General features: G+C 38.6%; 1 protein-coding gene across 1 annotated transcript in view; it reads left to right on the forward strand.

Moving 5' to 3' along the window:
* KCNH5 (potassium voltage-gated channel subfamily H member 5) overlaps positions 1–20,392 on the forward strand; it is a 390,609-nt gene that overhangs the window by 22,805 nt on the left and 347,412 nt on the right. Inside the window, exon 2 of the mRNA XM_055436081.2 lies at positions 13,630–13,753. Coding sequence (XP_055292056.2) covers positions 13,630–13,753 — 124 coding nt within the window. The remainder of the gene's footprint in view (positions 1–13,629; positions 13,754–20,392) is intronic.

Consider the following 20,392-nt stretch of genomic DNA (forward strand, 5'->3'; position numbering starts at 1 on the left):
AATGAGTAACTCCTGTGATCCCCTTCAATTCTCCTCAACCTCCATCCCAATCAAATGAATAGTCAAAATTGAGAAACACTCATAAAGATCCTGGTGATCTTGTGATTTAGTTTTTGACCTTCCAACCCTTGAGGAAAAAGTGTTTCACTTCATGTTCATCTCTGGGAGGATATTGGATGGTCTTGAAAAAAAATACAATGAAATGTTTTTGAGCCCCAGACTCTTGCAGAGATCCATTTGAGAATCTGTTCTTGTGTGGGATTATTGCTTCTGAAATGTTTTACCGGACTACTACCACCTGTGACAGAAAATTACCCGATTCTTAGATGCCTCAAATAGGAACATATATGTATTTAAAACATTTGGACATGATGGTTGCTAAATCACGTGGCTTATAACCAGCAGAAATTTATTTCTCACCGTTCTGAGGTCTGCAAAGCCATGGTCAGGGTGCCAGCATTGTCAGATTCTGGTGAGAATGCTCTTCTTGGTTGTAGACTGCTGACTTCTCATCGTATCTTCCTCATGTGATCGGAAGCCAAGCAGAGGGAGCAAGCTCCCTTGTCATTATTATAAGTGTTCTAATCCCAGTCATGACGGGCTCCATCCTCATGACCTCATTGAATCCTAATCAAATCCCCGAAGTCCCACCTCCTAATACCATCATACGAGGAGTAGGGTTTCAACATATCAGTTTTGGGAGAATGCATACATTCATTCCATAATAATCAGGATTGTGATGGTCACTCAGAATTATGGGCAATTTCTTTAATGGCTTTGTGTTTTCAAAACTTCTGAGGTGGTCTCGCTTTCGATATTTGCAACTATCTCCTTTACAAAAGACGTTATCCTTCAGTAACCAGATTGGTTTTCCCTGCCATGTTTTAAAGTCAAATGGAACTAAAATTTTCTGGAAGCAATTTTAATTACTCTGCTATCTTGTTTTTAATATTTGTTAATAATACCAGATTTCACATTTACTGAGATAATAATTTTCATGACTATAGGGAAATGGAGCAGTGTGAATATTTCATATATACATAATGAGTTTCAACAAACAGACCAATTTCTAAAAGATGCTCCTGGACTATTTATTTAATACTTAGTAATTTCCATTTAATTTAGCCTTTAAAATAAAAAAAAAATCTGTCTTTATCTTTCTTTCCCACTTTCTCCTAATATTTTATTTTTTAGTTTAGCTGTTAGTGTAATTTTATAGGTTTTGGTTTGCAGGGTCAACATTTAAATTTTCATTTTTCCTAGGGTATTTGTTTATACACACACACAGAGAGCTTACACAGAAAGCTCTTTCTGTGTATATAATACAGTTGTAAAAGAATCTTGTACACAATAAACAATAATAGTTTATAGTTTATAGGTAATTTTTACTCCAATGGTTAGCTTATAAAGATTTTTCTCATATTAGTCTAATCTCCATAAACTACCCAGAGTGGTAGGCATTGTTATGAGGAAACCAATAACCTAACTAAAATTCCCCAGGTTTTTCACAGTAGCTCCCTTGGTTGTATTGAGACAGTCCAAGTATTGGCAGAAAATTTGTGGAAAGGGCTTCTAGTGATAATTAAAAAAGCAATTTTTTAAATTGGAGTATAGTTGCTTTACAATGTGTGTTAGTTTCTGCTGTACAGAAAAGTGAATCTGCTATATGTTTGCACATATCCTCTTTTTTAGATTTCCTTCCTATTTAGGTCACCACAGTGCTTTGAGTAGTTTGGTGATAATTTGTAATGAAAATATACTAGTTGATGACTTGTTATATGAAGGACCTATCACTGTGGTTAATTTTCTCAGTTCAGTTGCTCAGTCGTATCCAACTCTTTGTGACCCCATAAATCGCAACATGCCAGGCCTCCCTGTCCATCACCAACTCCCGGAGTTTACCCAAACCCATGTCCATTGAGTCGGTGATGCCATCCAACTATCTCATCCTCTGTCATCCCCTTCTCCTACTGCCCTCAATCTTTCCCAGCATCAGGGTCTTTTCAAATGAGTCAGTTCTTCACATCAGGTGGCCAGAGTCTTCGAGTTTCAGCTTCAACATCAGTCCTTCCAATGAACACCCAGGACTGATCTCCTTTAGGATGGACTGGTTGGATCTCCTTGCAGTCCGAGGGACTCTCAAGAGTCTTCTCCAACACCACAGTTCAAAAGCATCAATTCTTCTGTGCTCAGCTTTCTTTATAGTCCAACTCTCACATCCGTACATGACCACTGGAAAAACTATAACCTTGACTAGATGGGCCTTTGTTGACAAATCAGTGTCTCTGCTTTTTAATATGGTGTCTAGGTTGGTCATAACTTTCCTTCCAAGGAGTAAGCGTCTTTTAATTTCATGGCTGCAATCACCATCTGCAGTGATTTTGGAGCCCCCAAAATAAAGTCAGCCATTGTTCCCACTGTTTCCCCATCTATTTGCCATGAAGTGATGGGACCGGGTGCCATGATCTTAGTTTTCTGAATGTTGAGCTTTAAGTCAATTTTTTCACTCTCCTCTTTCACTTTCATCAAGAAGGTCTTTAGTTCTTCTTCACTTTCTGCCATAAGGGTGGTTTCATCTGAATTATCTGAGGTTATTGATATTTCTCCCGGCAATCTTGATTCCAGCTTGTGCTTCCTCTAGTCCAGTGTTCTCATGATGCATTCTGCATATACGTTAAATAAGCACGGTGACAATATACAGCCTTGATGTACTCATTTTCCTATTTGGAACCAGTCTGTCATTCCATGTCCAGTTCTAACTGTTGCTTCCTGACTTGCATACAGGTTTCTCAAGAGGCAGGTCAGGTGGTCTGGTATTCTTATCTCTTTCAGAATTTTCCAGTTTATTGTGATCCACACAGTCAAAGGCTTTGGCATAGTCAATTCTCAGTTAGGCTTTATAAAATATTCAGAAACGGTAGAAGCAGTTCTTATGTTTGCCTTCCTAAACCCAGAGCATATATTGCTAACATGTAATCATTAAGAGCTTGAGGTAAGGGCTGGTGAGCACACAGTTTAGTTACTTTGCTCTCTGTTGGCCTAAATTAATGGAATCAAGCTCTAAGCATAAAGAAGAATGGAGAGCATATTTAACTATTTTTTTTAAAAGTTTAAACTCAGTACAAGCAAATATTCTAGTATGTACCTAGCAAATATCTGGATTGTCCATATTCTATGTTATTAGTTAAAATTAAGTATATTTATTTTAAAAATAAGATTGAAGTCAGGCAATATTTCAACAACTCACTTTTTAAAAAAATTCATTTTTAATTGGAGGATAATTACTTTACAATATTGTGTTGACTTCTGCCATACAACAACGAGAATCAGCCATGAGTATACATATGGTCTCTCCCTCTTGAAGCCCCCGTACCCCATCCCACCCCTCTAGGTTATCACAGAGTGCTACTTTGAGCTCCCTGTGTTATACATCAACTTTCCATTAGCTATCATTTTACATATATGTGTATTTTTCAGTGCTACTCTCTTGCTTCATCCCACCCTATCCTTCCCCCATGGTATCCAAAGTCTGTTCTCTATGTCTGCATCTCTATTCTTGCCCTGCAAATAGGTTCGTCAGTGCCATTTTTCTAGATTCCATAAATGTGCATCAATATATGATATTTTAAGAAGTTGTTATACATATATGTACAGTGGAATATTACTCAGCCATTAAAAGGAATGTATTTGAGTCAGTTCTAGTGAGGTAGATGAACCTAAAGCCTGTTAAAGAGAGTGAAACAGCTCGCTTTTGATTCCAATTTCTGTATTCTTTTCCCCAAACCACTCTGCCTTCAAGCTAATATAAGAATTAGTCTTCCTTGGCGTGAATTGTTTAAAGACTTACCTTTTATTCCTAGTCATATTTCCCATAGAAAAGGTTTGAATTTGCAAATATCTCAGTCAAGGATTGGAATTTAAGGGGTTTTGTGCTTCCTGTTTCTGACCTCCTGGGGCACTGGGGCTTAGTGAGTCTCTCTCCCTCATCGCTGGATGGAGTTGTACATGTGACATATGGTCCAAGACCTGGCACAGAGCAAGGGCTCTGCTCCTGGCTGCTTTTGTTATTAATTTTATTATTACACAGTAATACTATAAGTGAAATAACATATCAACAGCAAATGGATCATGATAGCTGGGCCCTGCTGAGCCGGAGTCTTCATTTTCCCATGTGGAACTATTGAAAGTGGTATTTGGGGCAGGCTAACATTTTTAATAACAGACTTAACTAGGGACAGTAAAAACTTCTGTTCTAAATCTTAAAAAATGTCTTGAAAACAAGTCTATTTATGAGAGAAGCAGACGTTCAAGGCCTTTGGGAATAGTTTGAAGCAGGTTTTTAAAACCATGAGATATGACTCTTCACAGGGCATAGATCGATTTAATGTGTCTTGACTGGCACACTAAAAGATTGAAATAGAACAGAAATGGAGTACATCTTGTATAGTAAGAGCATTTTCTGAGAAATATTTTCAGTTGTGTGTACATGTGTGCATGTGTGTAAACACACTGAGTTGCCATGTAAAATTTATTTCTTACTATGAACTTTAATTAAAATTGAAAAACACTGATTTGGATAGTTTTTTGGGAAAGAAAGCCCTTTAATGTTTATGGCCCTTCTGTTTTAGAACTGTGGAATTCCCTTTCCTGGGATACTAGGCAATTCCTCTAATCAAAAAAGTAATTACTGTATTGGGACTTTGTATGCACAGTAGGCATAAAACGTATAACTCTGAGGACTATATCATCTGTATGAAAGGACAAAAATTACCATAGAGGGAAGGCATACATGAGGTATTTAGGGAGGTACTTCACACTAAATTTAATATTAATTATATAAAGAGATCTCTATAAGAATCTATGAATATATCTGTTTATTGATATAGTCAGGGCTTCCCAGGTGGAGCAGTGGTAAAGAATTTGCCTGCAGTTCAGGAGATGCAGGCTCAATCCCTGGGTCAGGAAGTTCCCCTGAAGAAGGAAATCGCAACCCACTCTAGTATTCTTGCCTGGGAAATCCCATGGACAGAGGAATCTGGCGGGTTACAGTCCACAGGGTTGCAAACGCATTAGACACAATCTAGGAACTAAAACAACAAAAATATTGATATAGTCACTCAATTAGCAAGCATATATTATATGCCAGGCATTGTCTTAGGTATTGGAGGATCAAATAGGAACTTACAGCTCAATGGGAAGATATGTGTTAATCATGTCATGACACAGATAGTTATAAAATTGCGACCTTGATAAGGGCTGAAATTGGAGAGGTGGAGAGGTACATTGTGTCTAAAATTATTAGGGATGACCTGGTCCAAAGGTCAGGGAAAGGTTCACTAGGGTCATGACAATTGAATTAAGGTCTAAATAAATGTAGATGTCAACTAGATACAGAGGGAAATGAATGATGTTTAGACAGTGAGAATGTCAAGTTAAAAGGCCTCCTGTGATGGAAGAGGATGAAGCTTACAAGAGAAAGGAAAAGTCACTGTGGCTATCATGCTCAGGGCAAGGGGCAGAATGCTGAGAGCTGAGGCATGACAGACTTTGAGGTCATTATAGACCATGGATACGTTGGAGGGTTCTGATAAGTTACTGATGGATGTTACAGCAGGAGGGGGATGTGATCTGGTTTGAATTTTGAAAAGACCTGCTTGGCTTCAGTGTGGATAATCCATTGAAAGAGTCTCCAGTGATTCCTTCATTGAAAGGGTCTGAGTAAACTGATTAGATAGATCTTGGCATGCTCTAGGGGAGAGATGATGGAAGCTTGGAATTGGAAGATGATGATGAGTATCTAGAGAAATGGTGAGATTTGAAAGGGTTTTAGGAGATAGAATTAATAAGATTTGGTAATACATTCTAGAGGAGATCAATCCTGGGTGTTCATTGGAAGGATTTATGCTAAAGTTGAAACTCCAATACTTTGGCCACCTCATGCGACAAGTTGACTCACTGGAAAAGACTCTGATGCTGGGAGGGATTCGGGGCGGGAGGAGACGGGGACGACAGAGAATGAGGTGGCTGGATGGCATCACCGACTCGATGGACATGAGTTTGAGTGAACTCCGGGAGTTGGTGATGGACAGGGAGGCCTGGCGTGCTGTGATTCATGGGGTCGCTAAGAGTCGGACACGACTGAGCGACTGAACTGAACTGAACTGAATACATTAGATATAAGGGTAATCAGAAGGATGTTGAAAGATGGCTCCCAGATTGCTGGCTTACATAATTGCATTGTTGTTGTGCATTGCTGAGTCATATCTGACTCTTTGCGACCCCGTGGACTGCAGCATGCTAGGCTTCCCTGTCCTTCACCAACCCCACGGAGTCTCCTCAAACTAATGTCCACTGAGTTGGTAATGCCATCCAACCATCGCATCCTCTGTCACCCCCTTTTCCTCCTGCCCTCAATCGTTCCCAGCACTAGAGTCTTTTCCAATGAGTTGGCTCTTCACATCAGGTGGCCAAAGTATTGGAGATTCATAATTGCATAATTCCTCTAAAAGAGGGAACACTGGGAGAATATCTGACCTGGAGGAATGACAGGTCATATACATGTTACTGAAGTACATTTAAGCTATCTAAGAGAAGAGGTCAACCTGGGTATAAAGATCTAGAGTTTATAGAAGAGTTCTGGTCTGGTGATATAATAAGTTATAAGTTACTGAATCTATGGAGATAGTTGAAAGCATAAGAGAAGTGGACATGAAGGAACTTGAATATATACTCATTGGATAAAGAATGTTGAGCCTGCAAAGAAGAGGAGGAGTATATAGAGAATCAGGGAAATGTTTTTTTATGAAAGCTAAGGATTGAGACATTTTTAAGGAGGAAGTGGTTACCAGTGCTTCTGAATTAAGTGAAAAGAGCAAAAAATGTCTTTTGGATTCGGTGACATGAGAGGTAATTGGTGACCTAGGCTGTTTTGAAGTGGTGAGGACATGGCCGAATAGGGTGAGTTGAGTGAATAGGAGATAAGAAGAAAGAACCCGTGAGAACAGACAACTTTTATGGAAAGTTTGTCCTGTGAAGGTTTGGGCACACATACCGATAGCCAGAAAATGTGGGTTGACTGGTAACCACTAAATGTGCCATAGAGAATGGATAGCTGAACTGGTTTTTAAACATGTTAATGGGCGAAGGAATAGAGAAAAAGTGTTTCATGTGGACAGAGGGCATCACGAATGATTACCTTTTGGTGACATAATGAGGAAAACTGACATAAAGTATGGACTTTAGGAGTGATGAGAAATGTGTACAGGCAGAGAGGCTGAAGCTTATCTCAGAGGACTTTGTAAGTCTGGAATAGGACCCAACGATATAAGCTGTTCTGAGATTTGATCTGAATGAAGAGTAGTAGGAAGGAGGCAGGGTTTGAGGGGGACAAATGAAGGTTAGTTTGAAAATCAGCCTGAACGTCAGGATGAGTTGAGACAGGGAGACCTTGTATAATAAGCTGTATGCACTGCCACAGCTAACCTAGTCATGAAGTAGGGAGCATGTGAATTAGGGTAAACTGTCTAGGACTGGCCTGGGCTAAAAGGGGAAAGAGGTTAATTTTAGGTGATCATATTATGAATCTTTATAATTGATGCAGTATATAAATGAAAGTATTACATATTTATAGAAGAATTTATATTTTATGAAGCATGTATATAGAAATAAGCTTATTTTAATCTCTAATCACTATATGTGTCAGAGAAAGGTAGTATTACCATTCTTACAGCTAGAGGACAGCTTAAATGACACTGGTGTCCTAAAACTTGTGATCCTGTGGCCCTTTGTGTTCCTTGTGTTTTCTTTGAACTTTGAGGTCTACTTTATTTGAAGTGAAAGATACAGATCTTGGGTTCAGTTCAATTAGTTTTGAGAAATGTATGTATATACCTCAATAATTTATATCTCTAATAAAGATAGAAAACGACCTTCTCCCAAAAGTTCTTTTTGCATCTTTCCTGTCAGTCCCTCTTCCATCTGCCCCCCTCAGAAATCATTGCTCTGATCCCTATTACCATAGATTAACCTGACAATATTTAAACTTCATTTGAATGAAATCATAGTTTCTGACTTCTTTTAGTCATCATAATGTTTTTCAGATGAATTTGTGGTGTTGCAATCTATCAGTATGGAGAAGGAGGGAAAACACATGTGTGTGTGTGTGTATTAAGTCACTTCAGTTGTGTCCAACTCTTTGCAACCCCATGGACCATAGCCGGCCAGGTTCCTTTGTCCATGGGATCCTCCAGGCGAGAGTACTGGAGTGGCTTGACATGCTCTCCTCCAGGGGATCTTCCTGACCCAGAGATCAAACCCATATTTCTTATGTCTCCTGCATTGGCAGGCAGGTTCTTTACCACTAGCTCCACATAATGTTTTTCAGATTAATTTGTATTGTTGCAATCTATCAGTAATTTCATCATGAGAAACACTGGGCTGGATGAAGCACAGACTGGAATCAAGATTGCCAGGAGAAATATCAATAACCTCAGATATGCAGATGACACCACCCTTATGGCAGAAAGTGAAGAAAAACTAAAGAGCCTCTTGATGAAAGTAAAAGAGGAGAGTGAAAAAGTTGACTTAAAGCTCAACATTCAGAAAACTAAGATCATGGCATCCGGTCCCATCACTTCATGGCAAATAGATGGGGAAACAGTGGGAACAGTGGCTGACTTTATTTTGGGGGGCTCCAAAATCACTGCAGATGGTAATTGCAGCCTTGAAATTAAAAGACGCTTACTCCTTGGAAGGAAAGTTATGACCAACTTAGACAGCATATTAAAAAGCAGAAACATTACTTTGTCAACAAAGGCCCATCTAGTCAAGGCTATGGCTTTTCCAGTAGTCATGTATGGATGTGAGAGTTGGACTATAAAGAAAGTTGAGCGCAGAAGAATTGGCGCTTTTGAACTGTGGTGTTGGAGAAGACTCTTGAGAGTCCCTTGGACTGAAAGGAAATCCAACCAGTCCATCCTAAAGGAGATCAGTCCTGGGTGTTCATTGGAAGAACTGATGGTTGAAGCTTAAACTCCAGTAGTTTGGTCACCTGATGTGAAGAACTGACTCATTTGAAAAGACCCTGATGCTGGGAAAGATTGAGGACAGGCAGATAAGGGGATGACAGAGGATGAGATAGTTGGATGGCATTACTGACTCAATGGACATGAGTTTGGGTGGACTCTAGGCGTTGGTGATGGACAGGGAGGCCTGGTGTGCTGCAGTCCATGGCATTACAAAGAGTTGGACATGACTGAGTGACTAAAGTGAAGTGTGATCAGTAATTCATTCCATTGTACAGCTGGGTAGTGTCTTGAATATACCACAATTTTTAATCCATTCTTATGGTGATGGACGTTTGCATTGTTTTTGATTTTTGGCTACTATGAATAAATCTGATGTGAACAATTTTCAAGTCTTTTTGTTAACATATATTTTCATTTCACTTGAGTAAATGCTTCGTAGTGAAATTTCTGGGTCATAGTTGAATATTTAACTTTTCTTGAAACTGTTTTCCAAAGTGATCATACAGTTTTATATTCTCATTACCATTTTATAAAGAATTTCAGTTTTTCCACATTTTTGTCAGCATTTTGTATCATTAGCCTTTGTAACCACTCTAGTGGTTGAGCAGAGATATATCATTGTGTTTTTAGTTTGTATTCCCCAATGCATGATGATGGGGAATATCTTATTCTTATGCTTATTGGCCATTGTATATCTTCTCCTGTGAAATGTCTGTTCAAGTCATTTGCCCATTTTGTCAATTGGGTCATTTGCCCTCTGGTAGGATTTTTGGGACCTGTTTTGGATAGAATTTTTTTCTTGGGTATCAGCATGTGAATATTATCTCTCAATCTGTGGATTTCCTTTTCATTTACTTGACAGTATCCTTGAATGAGCAGTTGATTTTAATTTTGATAATGTCTAATTTATTTATTCTGGTGGCTCAACAGTAAAGAATATGCATGCAATGTAGGAGATGTGGGTTCAACCCTTGGGTTGGGGAGATACTCTGGAGAAGAAAATGGTAACCCATTCCAGTATTCTTGCTTGGGAAATCCCATGCACAGAAGAGGCTGGTGGGCTTCAGTCCGTGGGATCACAAAAGAGTTGGGCATGACTTAGCCACTAAAAACAACAATTTATTTATCAACACTTTATTTTTTGGTGATTACTATAAGAGTCTTGAGCTTCCTAGATTTTGCAAGTGGTGAAGAATCTGCTTACCAATGCAGAAGACTCAAGAGACGCAGGTTTGATCCCTGGATTGGGAAGATTCCCTAGTATCCTTGCTCCAGTATTCTTACCTGGAAAATTCCATGGACAGAGGAGCCTGGTGGGCTACAGTCCATGGGGTTGCAAAGAATTGGATGTGATGGTGTGTGCACATGCATATACACACAGACACACACGCTCCCCCTGAAAGAGTCTTAGAAACTTCTGTCTCCTCAGAGTTGCAAAGATCTCCTCCTATGTTTTCTTTTTAGTTTTCACTCTTGTATTTGGGTCTTTGACCTGTTTTAAATTACTTTTGGGTGTGTGGCATGAGGTAGGGGTCATGGTTCAATTTTGCTTGTGTGGATAGCCAGTTGTTTTAGCACAGTTCGTTAAAGTTGTTTTTATTAATGAAATTGCCTTGGCCTCTGCTAAAAATCAGTTGACCATATACATGTCTGTTTCTGAACTCTTTAATCTGTTTCGTTGATCTATTTGTCCTCACTCCAATTTCATACTAGATTAATTGCTGTAGCTGTATAGTTCTACAACTATGGTTGGTTCTTCTTTTTCAGAATTTATTTTGGGTTATTTTTTGTAATTTGTATTTTCATATTCTATAATTATTTTGTCAGTTACTTCAAAAAAGCCTGTTGGTAATTTCATTGGAATTGTTTATATCTGTAGGCTAATTTGAAGAGAATTGAAGTCTTAAAATATCTAGTCTTTCAGTTCTTTCACATGGCATAACTTTCCATTTGTTGAAGCCATTTGAGAGGAGCCTTTTTCAGTTTTCACTCTAGAGGTCTTGCATGTATTTTGTTTAATTTATTTCTAAGTACTTTATATTTTTTGATATCATTCTAAGTAAAATTGTTTTTCATTTTCCAGTTTAAGGTTCAGTTCAATTCAGTCTCTCAGTCGTGTCTGACTCTTTGTGACCCCATGAATCACAGCACGCCAGGCCTCCCTGTCCATCACCAACTGCCGGGGTTCACTCAAACTCATATTAGTTAATGGAAATAAAATATAATTTTATATTGACTTTATATCTGGTAACGTTCTAAATTCACTTAATAATTTTAGATATTCTTTTGAATATACCTTAGGATTTTCTATGTAAACAGTCATATCGTCTGCAAATAGAAAAAAATTGCATTTACCTTTTTCACATTTATATCTTTGGTATTTTTTCTGTTTCTTTCTTTTTCTTTCTTTTCTTTTTATTTCATTAGTTGGAAATCCAATAAAATATTGAGTATATATCATTGACTTTTTCTTAATTTTGTGGGAAAAATGTTCAATATTTTAGCTTTAAAAATGATGTTAGCTATGGAGTTTTTAGTAGGTCTCCTCTATCAGTTTGAGGAAGTTTTCTTTTATTCCTAGTTTGTTCAGATATTTTAATCATGGATAAGTATGAATTTTGTCAAATGCTTTTTTCTGCATCTATTGAAATATAATCATATGGCTTTTTCTTTTATTTAGTTGATGATTTATTTTATAATGATACATCAAATTATGTTTAGGAGATAAACCCCACTTGGTTATGATCTATTTTTTTTTATGTACTGCTAGATTCTACTTGTCATTATTTTCTTCTGGATTTTTACATAATATTCGTAACATTTATTGGTCAGTAATTCTTTCTTTAATAGTTCACTTTTCTTTGAATGTTTTTTATTTCACTCATCAACATTCCAATGTTTATTTATTTCCTCCTATTTAATTTCAGTTTAATAGCTATTATTTTTCTAGTTTTTTTTCCATGTAAAAGTTTAGATCATTGATTTTAAACTTTTCATTAAACATAAACTTTTAAAATGAGAAATTTCTCCCTAAGCACTGCTTTAAATATATACCACGAACTTATTATCATCCAGTTAAAAATATCTTCTATATTTCTTTTAATTTTACTTTGACCCAGTGGTTTAGAAATGAATCGGATAACATCCAAATGCTTTAGATTTTTCTAGATAATTAAAAGATGACTTCTGATTAAATTACTTTGAGGTCAGAAAACATCAGTCAGTTCAGTTGCTCAGTTGTGTCTGACTGTTTGAGACCCCATGGAATGCAGAATGCCAGATTTCCTTGTCACCAAACTTCCAGAGCTTGTTCAAACTCATGTCTGATGAGTCAGTGATGCCATCCAACTGTCTCATTCTCTGTTGTCTCCTTTTCTCCTGCTTTCAGTCTTTCCCAGCATCAGGGGCTTTTCTAATGAATCAGTTCTTCACATCAGGTGGCCAATGTATTGGAGCTTCAGCTTCAGCATCAGTCCTTCCAATGAATACTCAGGACTGATTTCCTTTAGGATTGACTGGTTTGATCTCCTTGTAGCACGTGGTTGAAAATAATGTCTTTGAATAATTTTATTTTAAAAAGAGACTTTAAAAATTTTAAGTTAGACTTCTGTAAATCAAGGAAATCAGTCCTGAATATTCACTGGAAGGACTGATGCTGAAGCTAAAACCCCAGTACTTTGGCCACCTGATGTGAAGGACTGATTCCTTGGAAAAGGATACTGAGAAAGATTGAGGGCAGGAGGAGAAGGAGATGACAAAGGATGAGATGGCTGGATGGGATCATTGACTCAATGGACATGAGTTTGAGTGAACTCCAGGAGCTGGCGATGGACAGGGAAGCCTGGCGTGGTGCAGTCCATGGGGTTGCAACTGAACTGAACTGAACTGAACTGAAGTCAAGGAAAGGAAAGGTTAGTCATTCAGTCATGTCTGATTCTTTGCAACCCCATGGACTATAGCCCTCCAGGCTCCTCTGTTCATGGGGTTCTCCAGGCAAGAATACTGGAGTGGGTAGCCATTCCCTTCTCCAGGGGAATCTTCCCAACCCAGGGATTGAACCCTGGTCTCCCACATTGCAGGCAGATTCCTTACCATCTGAGCCACCAGGGAAACCCTTCTGTAAATCAAACTGATGTACAAAGAATTTGTCCCATCGTGTTAAAATTACATTAATACACTTTTTGGAGGAGTCATCCCAAGTTGCCTCTGCTTTTAAGTTTAATATTCTCAATTTGTGAAGAAGTGACTGTAGCCTTAGTCTTAATAAACTGTTTTTAGCTGTGATTGTTATAGTCATTAACATTTACTTAATATTAACCATACTTTATTTTCATAGCATAGTATTTACTTGAATACAAGAGTATTGTAAACTAGCTTCTTTTCAATGGAGTTTTTAGTTCATATGCAAATCTCGTACTTGTTGCAGATCTCACTTGCTGGTCATGCTATGCTAATAATAATTTCAAGGATATGTTTTATTATTTGTGCTATAAAAACCACAGTTACATTTATTTATTTTTATGAATTTTTGTTTTTAATTACTTGAAAGATGTACATTGTTAAATGAAACTAAAAAACTTCCCTTTTCTTCTTTCTTCTTTAGAATCGAGTTTCTTACTGGGAAATGCCCAGATTGTGGATTGGCCTGTAGTTTATAGTAATGACGGTTTTTGCAAACTCTCTGGGTATCATCGAGCTGACGTCATGCAGAAGAGTAGCACTTGCAGGTAGGTAAAAGAACAGCTCAGGAATATTTTCTAAACTTTAACTAAATGTTGAAGGTGATTAAAAGACTTAAATTAGACTCACTGTGATATTATGATTTGTGATAAGAAATACATATTTGGTCTTCCACCCAGTTCCTGGCACAGAGCTCCTCAATTCTTGGCTTTTCTTGTGATATGTTAATGAGGTAACTTTCGGAAAGCCCTTAGATAACCTAAGGATAGGGTTGACTGCCAGAGAAATCAACCATGTGATTAGAAGGGCAACTTTTCCCCAGTCTCCTGGAGAGGGGCTGGAGGTTGAATCAGTACCAGTGGCAATGATTTAATCAGTTATGACTATGTAATGAAGCTTCCATAAAAACTCAGAGGACAGGTTCAGAGACCTTCCAGTTTGGGCAATGTGTAGAAGAGCCAAGAGGAGCATATCTGGTAAGGGCGTGGAAGTCCCCTACCTTGCCTCTGCATCTGTTCCACGTGCTTGTTTCTGAGTTATATATCCTTTTATGATAAACCAGAAGTCTGGTAAGTAAAATGTTTCTCTGAGCTCTGTGAGTTGCTCTAGCAAATTATTCAAACCAAAGGAAGAGGCCTTTGGAACCTCTGATTTATAACTGGTGCTGAAGTTTAAGGGTGGTATTATCGGAACCAATCTGAGTTAGAGATCAGAAGCACAGCCAACACCTAGGCTTGTGCTGATGCCTGAAGTCAGCGGGAGGGCAGTCACGTGGGACAGAACACTCAGTGTTCAACCTGCAGAATCTGATGCTGCCTCTGGATAGATAGTTGGAATTGGAATTCCAATTCCCCTTTCCCCCAGATTGGAATTGAGAACCTATTAACTCACATAAAACCTATAGGGCAAAAATTATATTAGAATATTAAGGAGATTAAATTGTCAGTAGAAATATATAGTTTAAGAGGTACTGGTGAGAGCTTTTGCTAAGAGAAGTATTTTTGCATAGCTGTGAATTTATCAATTCATTCAATAAATATTTTTTAATCACCCTCTATGGGCCATGAACTATTCTATGTGCCAAGTGATCAATGTTGTTGTTGTTCAGTCATGTCTGACTCTTTGCGACCCCATGGACTGCAGCATGCCAGGCTTCCCTGTCCTTCACCATCTCTTGGAGCTTGCCCAAACTCATGTCCATTGAGTCGGTGATGTCATTCAACCATCTCTTCCTCTGTCGTCCCCTTCTCCTCCTGCCTTCAATCTTTCCCAGCATCAGGGTCTTTTCTAATGAGTCAGCTCTTCGCATCAGATGGCCAAAGTATTGGAGCTTCAGCATCAGTCCTTCCAATGAATATTCAGGGTTGATTTCTTTTAGGATTGACTGGTTTGATCTCCTTGCAGTCAAAGGCACTCTAAAGAGTCTTCTCCAACAGCACAGGACTGGAGAAACAGACTTATGGAGGGCACAAACAAAACCTTGTGCTCACCATGACCTACCAGAAACTGAACCAGACATGCCTGTGAGTGCCCAGAAGTCTCTGGCAGAGGTGTGGGTCGATAGTGGCATGGTGCAGGGTCAGGGGCACTGAATGCAACAGTCCTGGGAGCTGTGGCTTGATGGCATAGATCCTTTTGAAGGAGGTCGCCTTACCACCATTGTGAAAGTTGTTCACTCGTGTCCAACTCTTCGTGAGTCCACGGACTGTACAGTCCATGGAATTCTCCAGGCCAGAATACTGGAGTGGGTAGCCTTTCTCTTCTGCAGGGGATCTTCCCAACCCAGAGATCAAACCCAGCTCTTCCGCATTATCTTTTCCTTTCCGTCGCTCAGTCGTGTCCAACTCTTTGCGACCCCAGGGACTGTAGCCTACCAGGCTTCTCCGTCCTTGGGATTCTCCAGGCAAGAATACTGGAGTGGGTTACCATTTCCTTCTCCAGGGGATCTTCCCGGCCCAGGGATCGAACCCGGGTCTCCCGCATTGGAGGCTGATGCTTTAACCTCTGAGCCACCAGGGAAGCCTTCTGCATTATAGGCAGATTCTTTACCAGCTGAGCCACCAGGGAAGCCCGTTACTGCCATTATCCCTAGCCTTAGGCCAAACTACAGGGAGGGAACACAGCCCTACCTATCAGCGGAAAATTGGATTAAAGATATACTGAGCATGGCCCTGCCCACCAGAGCAAGACTCAGGTTTACCCACAGCCAGTACCTCCCAATCAGGAAACTTCCACAAACCTCTTATCCTCATTCATCAGAGGGCAGAATGAAACCACCATCCTGGAAAACTAACCAAAACTGATCACGGGGATCACAGCCTTGTCTAACTCAATGAAACTATGAACCATGCCATGTAGGGCCACGTAAAATGGATGGGTCATGGTGGACAGTTCTGACAAAATGTGGTCCACTGGAGAAGGGAATGGCAAACCACTTAAGCATTCTTGCCTTGAGAACCCCTTGAACTGTATGAAAAGGCAAAAATTAAAAGTAATCATTGGAGTAGACTATATCAGAGACCCACTGATATTATCAGCACTTTTTGAGTTGCTAAAACTGTCTTGAACATAGAGTCAGCAACCCTCAACCAAGTAGGACATGGTTTTAAACATTTAAAGAGGTCAAGATAGAGTTCTTTCATCTTGAATAAATCACACATACTTTTGTCATGTTGGTATGTTGTACCACTGCTATTTTGTTTGACTTATGTAAAACAGAATCTGGCATTTATATTATTTATAACAATGCTTTAAAAATATTCCATATCTGTGAGCTTAAAGAGAGTATTACCAAAAAAGATCATAAAAAAGAAAAGGAAGCGCTATATAAGGAACCAATTTAGAACTGAAAACTTTTCACAATATTTCGGTAAGACCAGATGGGATGTTTTTTCCTTGAGTTAATTTTTCTTTAACGCTCCCACTTAACTAAGTACCAAAATCATGTTATTTTAGAACTGCAAGGTATATGAATTATTTTCTACTCCATATTCTTTATCTTTCAGAAGAAAAACTGGAGGTAGAGTTAGGTTAAAGGATTTGCCCAGGGAAACAGTGATTGATTTTTTTCTACCTATTTTTTCTTTCTTTTTTTCCTACCCATTTATGCTGCAGAACATTATATGCATGTACAAATATATATATATTCTATATCTTCATGAAGGGTAGGAATTTCATATGGAGTCTAAACCTGACTATTCATGGAAATCACTTAGAGAGGTTTCAGTTCAGTTCAGTTCAGTTCAGTCGCTCAGTCGTGTCCGACTCTTTGCGACCCCATGAATCACCGCACGCCAGGCCTCCCTGTCCATCACCAACTCCCGGAGTTCACTCAAACTCATGTCCACAGAGTCGGTGATGCCATCCAGCCATCTCATTCTCTGTCGTCCCCTTCTCCTCCTGCCCCTAATCCTTCCCAGCATCAGAGTCTTTTCCAGTGAGTAAACTCTTAGCATGAGGTGGCCAAAGTATTGGAGTTTCAGCTTTAGCAGGACCCTTATAAAGCCCTGACATTAGAGACATACTGTCATAGTTCAGGTAAAAACCACTTTAGAATTCTACTTTTGATTAATCTGAGCCTTTTAAAAGCCTATTCTGCCTTTTAAAAAATTATTTTTATTTATTTTTACTTTTTAAGATAGAAGGGTGGGAACACCAACCATACAGGTAGGGGGGATAGGAGTAGACAGATGCATTTGAATACAACTTTTTTTTTCCCATGGAAGGCCGTTTAATAATCCTTAACCAAGCTATCAGATTAGACAATAAAGCAGAGATGTTAAAGGACACTTTGCTTTCACAAGTAGTTTTATTAACACAAGGTTACCTCAATCAACAAGAGAACATTCCACATGATGGATATCAGTCAGTCCCTTTCCATTTGGCTGAGGGCTCTGCTTCACACTGAGAAAAGTACTGGAGGGCAGAGTGCCTCAGTGATCATGTCACACTCCAAACATTAGAGATGTCTGATGCTAGTCCTAGTTTCCCTTAATTACACGTCATGGATTTACCTTTTATGACTCGATGTAAATCCTTTTAAGCTCATATAAATTAATGGGCTGTGAAACCTTTTATGATCCATTGTAGAAAGTATGTAATGCTTTGATTTATTATGAATTACTTCTTTCAGATTTTGAAAGCTGTTCCTATTTATTTCTAAATCCTTCTCCTCACTCTCTCTTAGGCTTCTTTTTGATCCTTTGACTATAGATTTCAGCCCATCCTGTGATTAACTTTCATGATGATTTTACTTTTGTGGCTGATTCTGAGGTGGAGAACACATATTTTCAAGTCAATCTGTGTGGTTTCTGTGATGAAGCATTTGCTAGGCTGTGAACTACAGCCTTTACCTGTGGGGCCTGAGTGTATATGTGCTTAGTCCAAGAACATTGTGAACCCTTAGCAGATATTTTAAAGTTAATTTTTATTGGAGTATAGTTGCTTTACAATTCTGTGTTAGTTTCTACTGTACAATGAAGTGGATCAGTTCCTGCACTGTAGTGGATGCTTTACCAGGGCTACCAGGGAAGCCCTTATGTATACATATATCCCTTCTTTTTGTGGGTTTCCTTCTCATTTAGGTCACCACAGAGCACTGAGTAGAGTTCCCTGAGCTATACAGTAAGTTCACATTGTTGACCATTAGCAGGTTAAGATAGATAGGCAGTATTTATGATTAGCTTATATATTTTCCCAGTGGGCACTTTCCTTTCTCCCATGGAAGTCTGTCAACATGGTAGCCATCCTTCCTGTCTGGTATCATAATGAGGCTTGTTTGTGAGATTATGATGGCAGAACAAGGGATCGAAAAATAAGTAAATCTTGCTATAAAGCAAAGCCACTGGTCCCTAGAAGTTTTCAGGGTAGGATGTACATGAAAGATACACTGCCAAATGCTCAGGCAGTATATCAGCTGGATATGGCCCAAGCTAGCCTTCAGGAAATCTCCCTTACTCCCAAGATCAGATCTTCCCACAAGTTAGTTGTGTGGCAAGATAAGTGGCCAGAGTATCAAGCAGCAGGCTGTGGGTGAATTTACACCTCACTGTCATGGGCTCACAAAGAAAGAAGACACAATGATGTGTGTATCTTTTTCAGACACAGTGACTCTGCCCAATAGCAGGAATGAACCAGCTCTTGCCCTCAAATTGTAAAGGATCAAGGGAGTAGGGTTGGGGCTGGAAGGGTCTTCTTCTAACCCTACCCAAGAGAAGCATTCCAGTAATAAATCAGCGATTGTATAGTACAATTTATTACTTCATGTACATTATCCTTTTTAATTCTCACCATCTGAGTTATATTAACATTATCATCCCTGGTGACTCAGAAGGTAAAGAATCTGCTTGCAGGCATGGAGACCCCAGTTTGATTCCTGGATAGGGAAGATCCCCTGGAGAAGGGAATGGCTACCCACTCCAATGTTCTTGCCTGGCAAATTCCATGGACAGAGGAGTCTGGTAGGCTACAGTCCATGGGGTCACAAAGAGTTGGACATGTCTGAGCAATTAACATTTTCACTTTTCACAGATGAAAGAACTAAGAGTCAGAGAAGTTAAAGAACTTGGCCATGGATTATACAGTTTATAAGTTTTCCTCTAAGTGCAGTGGTCCTCTGTTATATCATGGCTGCTCCGTATTATAGCTGGGATAGATTGCTTCTGTGCACCTAATTTTATTTTCTGTCCAATAAGACAACAGTGCAGTTGTGGAAGTCATTTATCATTACTGAAGGGGAGTTTTGTGATTGAATAGAGTAATTTGAAGTTCTATAGTTTTTTAGTATTCCCATTATATATTCCTGGAGGATAGTCAATAAGATACATAAAAGCTGTATAAAATTATTTTACAGATATGTGGTTTCTAAAGTCTGATGATTATCATTTCTAAATCTTGTTTCCATTCAAATACCATTAACCATTCAAAGACTGCATTGAGCTTCAGTCATCTGGAGTCAAGTTGCAGGAAACCTCGAAATTCAGCATTTACATATAAGGAAAGCTGAGCAAGTAAGCAAATGTGCCATACCCATAGTACCCATAATATATGCAGAACCACTGGTTTAGTCATTTTGGTTTGGACAGTGCTGGGTGGAAATACTTTCAAAATTTGAATTACTTTACAGAACACTTGACTTGGAAGAATGGATAATACATTTCAGACATTCTTTTGGGTCATTTTGAAATACCTTTTACTATTTAACTGCTGCATTTTACTACTTAAAATATGTGTTCTGTCACTGGAAATACATAGTTTACTAAGCTTAAAATATGAGTGAAACTATATAAAATATAAAATATCATTTTTGAAAATTATTCAGAGTATATTAATCTGGGATTTTTTTTCTTAAAATGCTCCTATTTTTCTTAGAACAGGCTAATTTAGCATTGGGAGAGCTAAAGAGGAATGGGTTATAGAATTTTCAGTTTGAGAAACTGCTTGTTTTCACCTTCTCTTTAGAATTTTAGCTGAATCAAACGTGTGTTGTATTCCTTCTTAAGTGTTACTGTTACATCAGTTTCCAAGATAGTTTCTTTGTTTTTTTTTTTTGAGTTGTAATTTATCTTTAACCCTATTAGAGTTAATTTTTCACCAAATTTATTCTAGTTCCTTGTTATATTTTACATGATTTCTTTTTCATTTTCCTTGTTGGCCAGTTGTGAATATTGTGTTTTGGTTTACTGAAC

This window comes from Moschus berezovskii, chromosome 9 (genome assembly GCF_049115385.1).
Source record: "Moschus berezovskii isolate FMDL1 chromosome 9, NW_MosBer_1.0, whole genome shotgun sequence".
NCBI lineage: Eukaryota > Metazoa > Chordata > Mammalia > Artiodactyla > Moschidae > Moschus > Moschus berezovskii.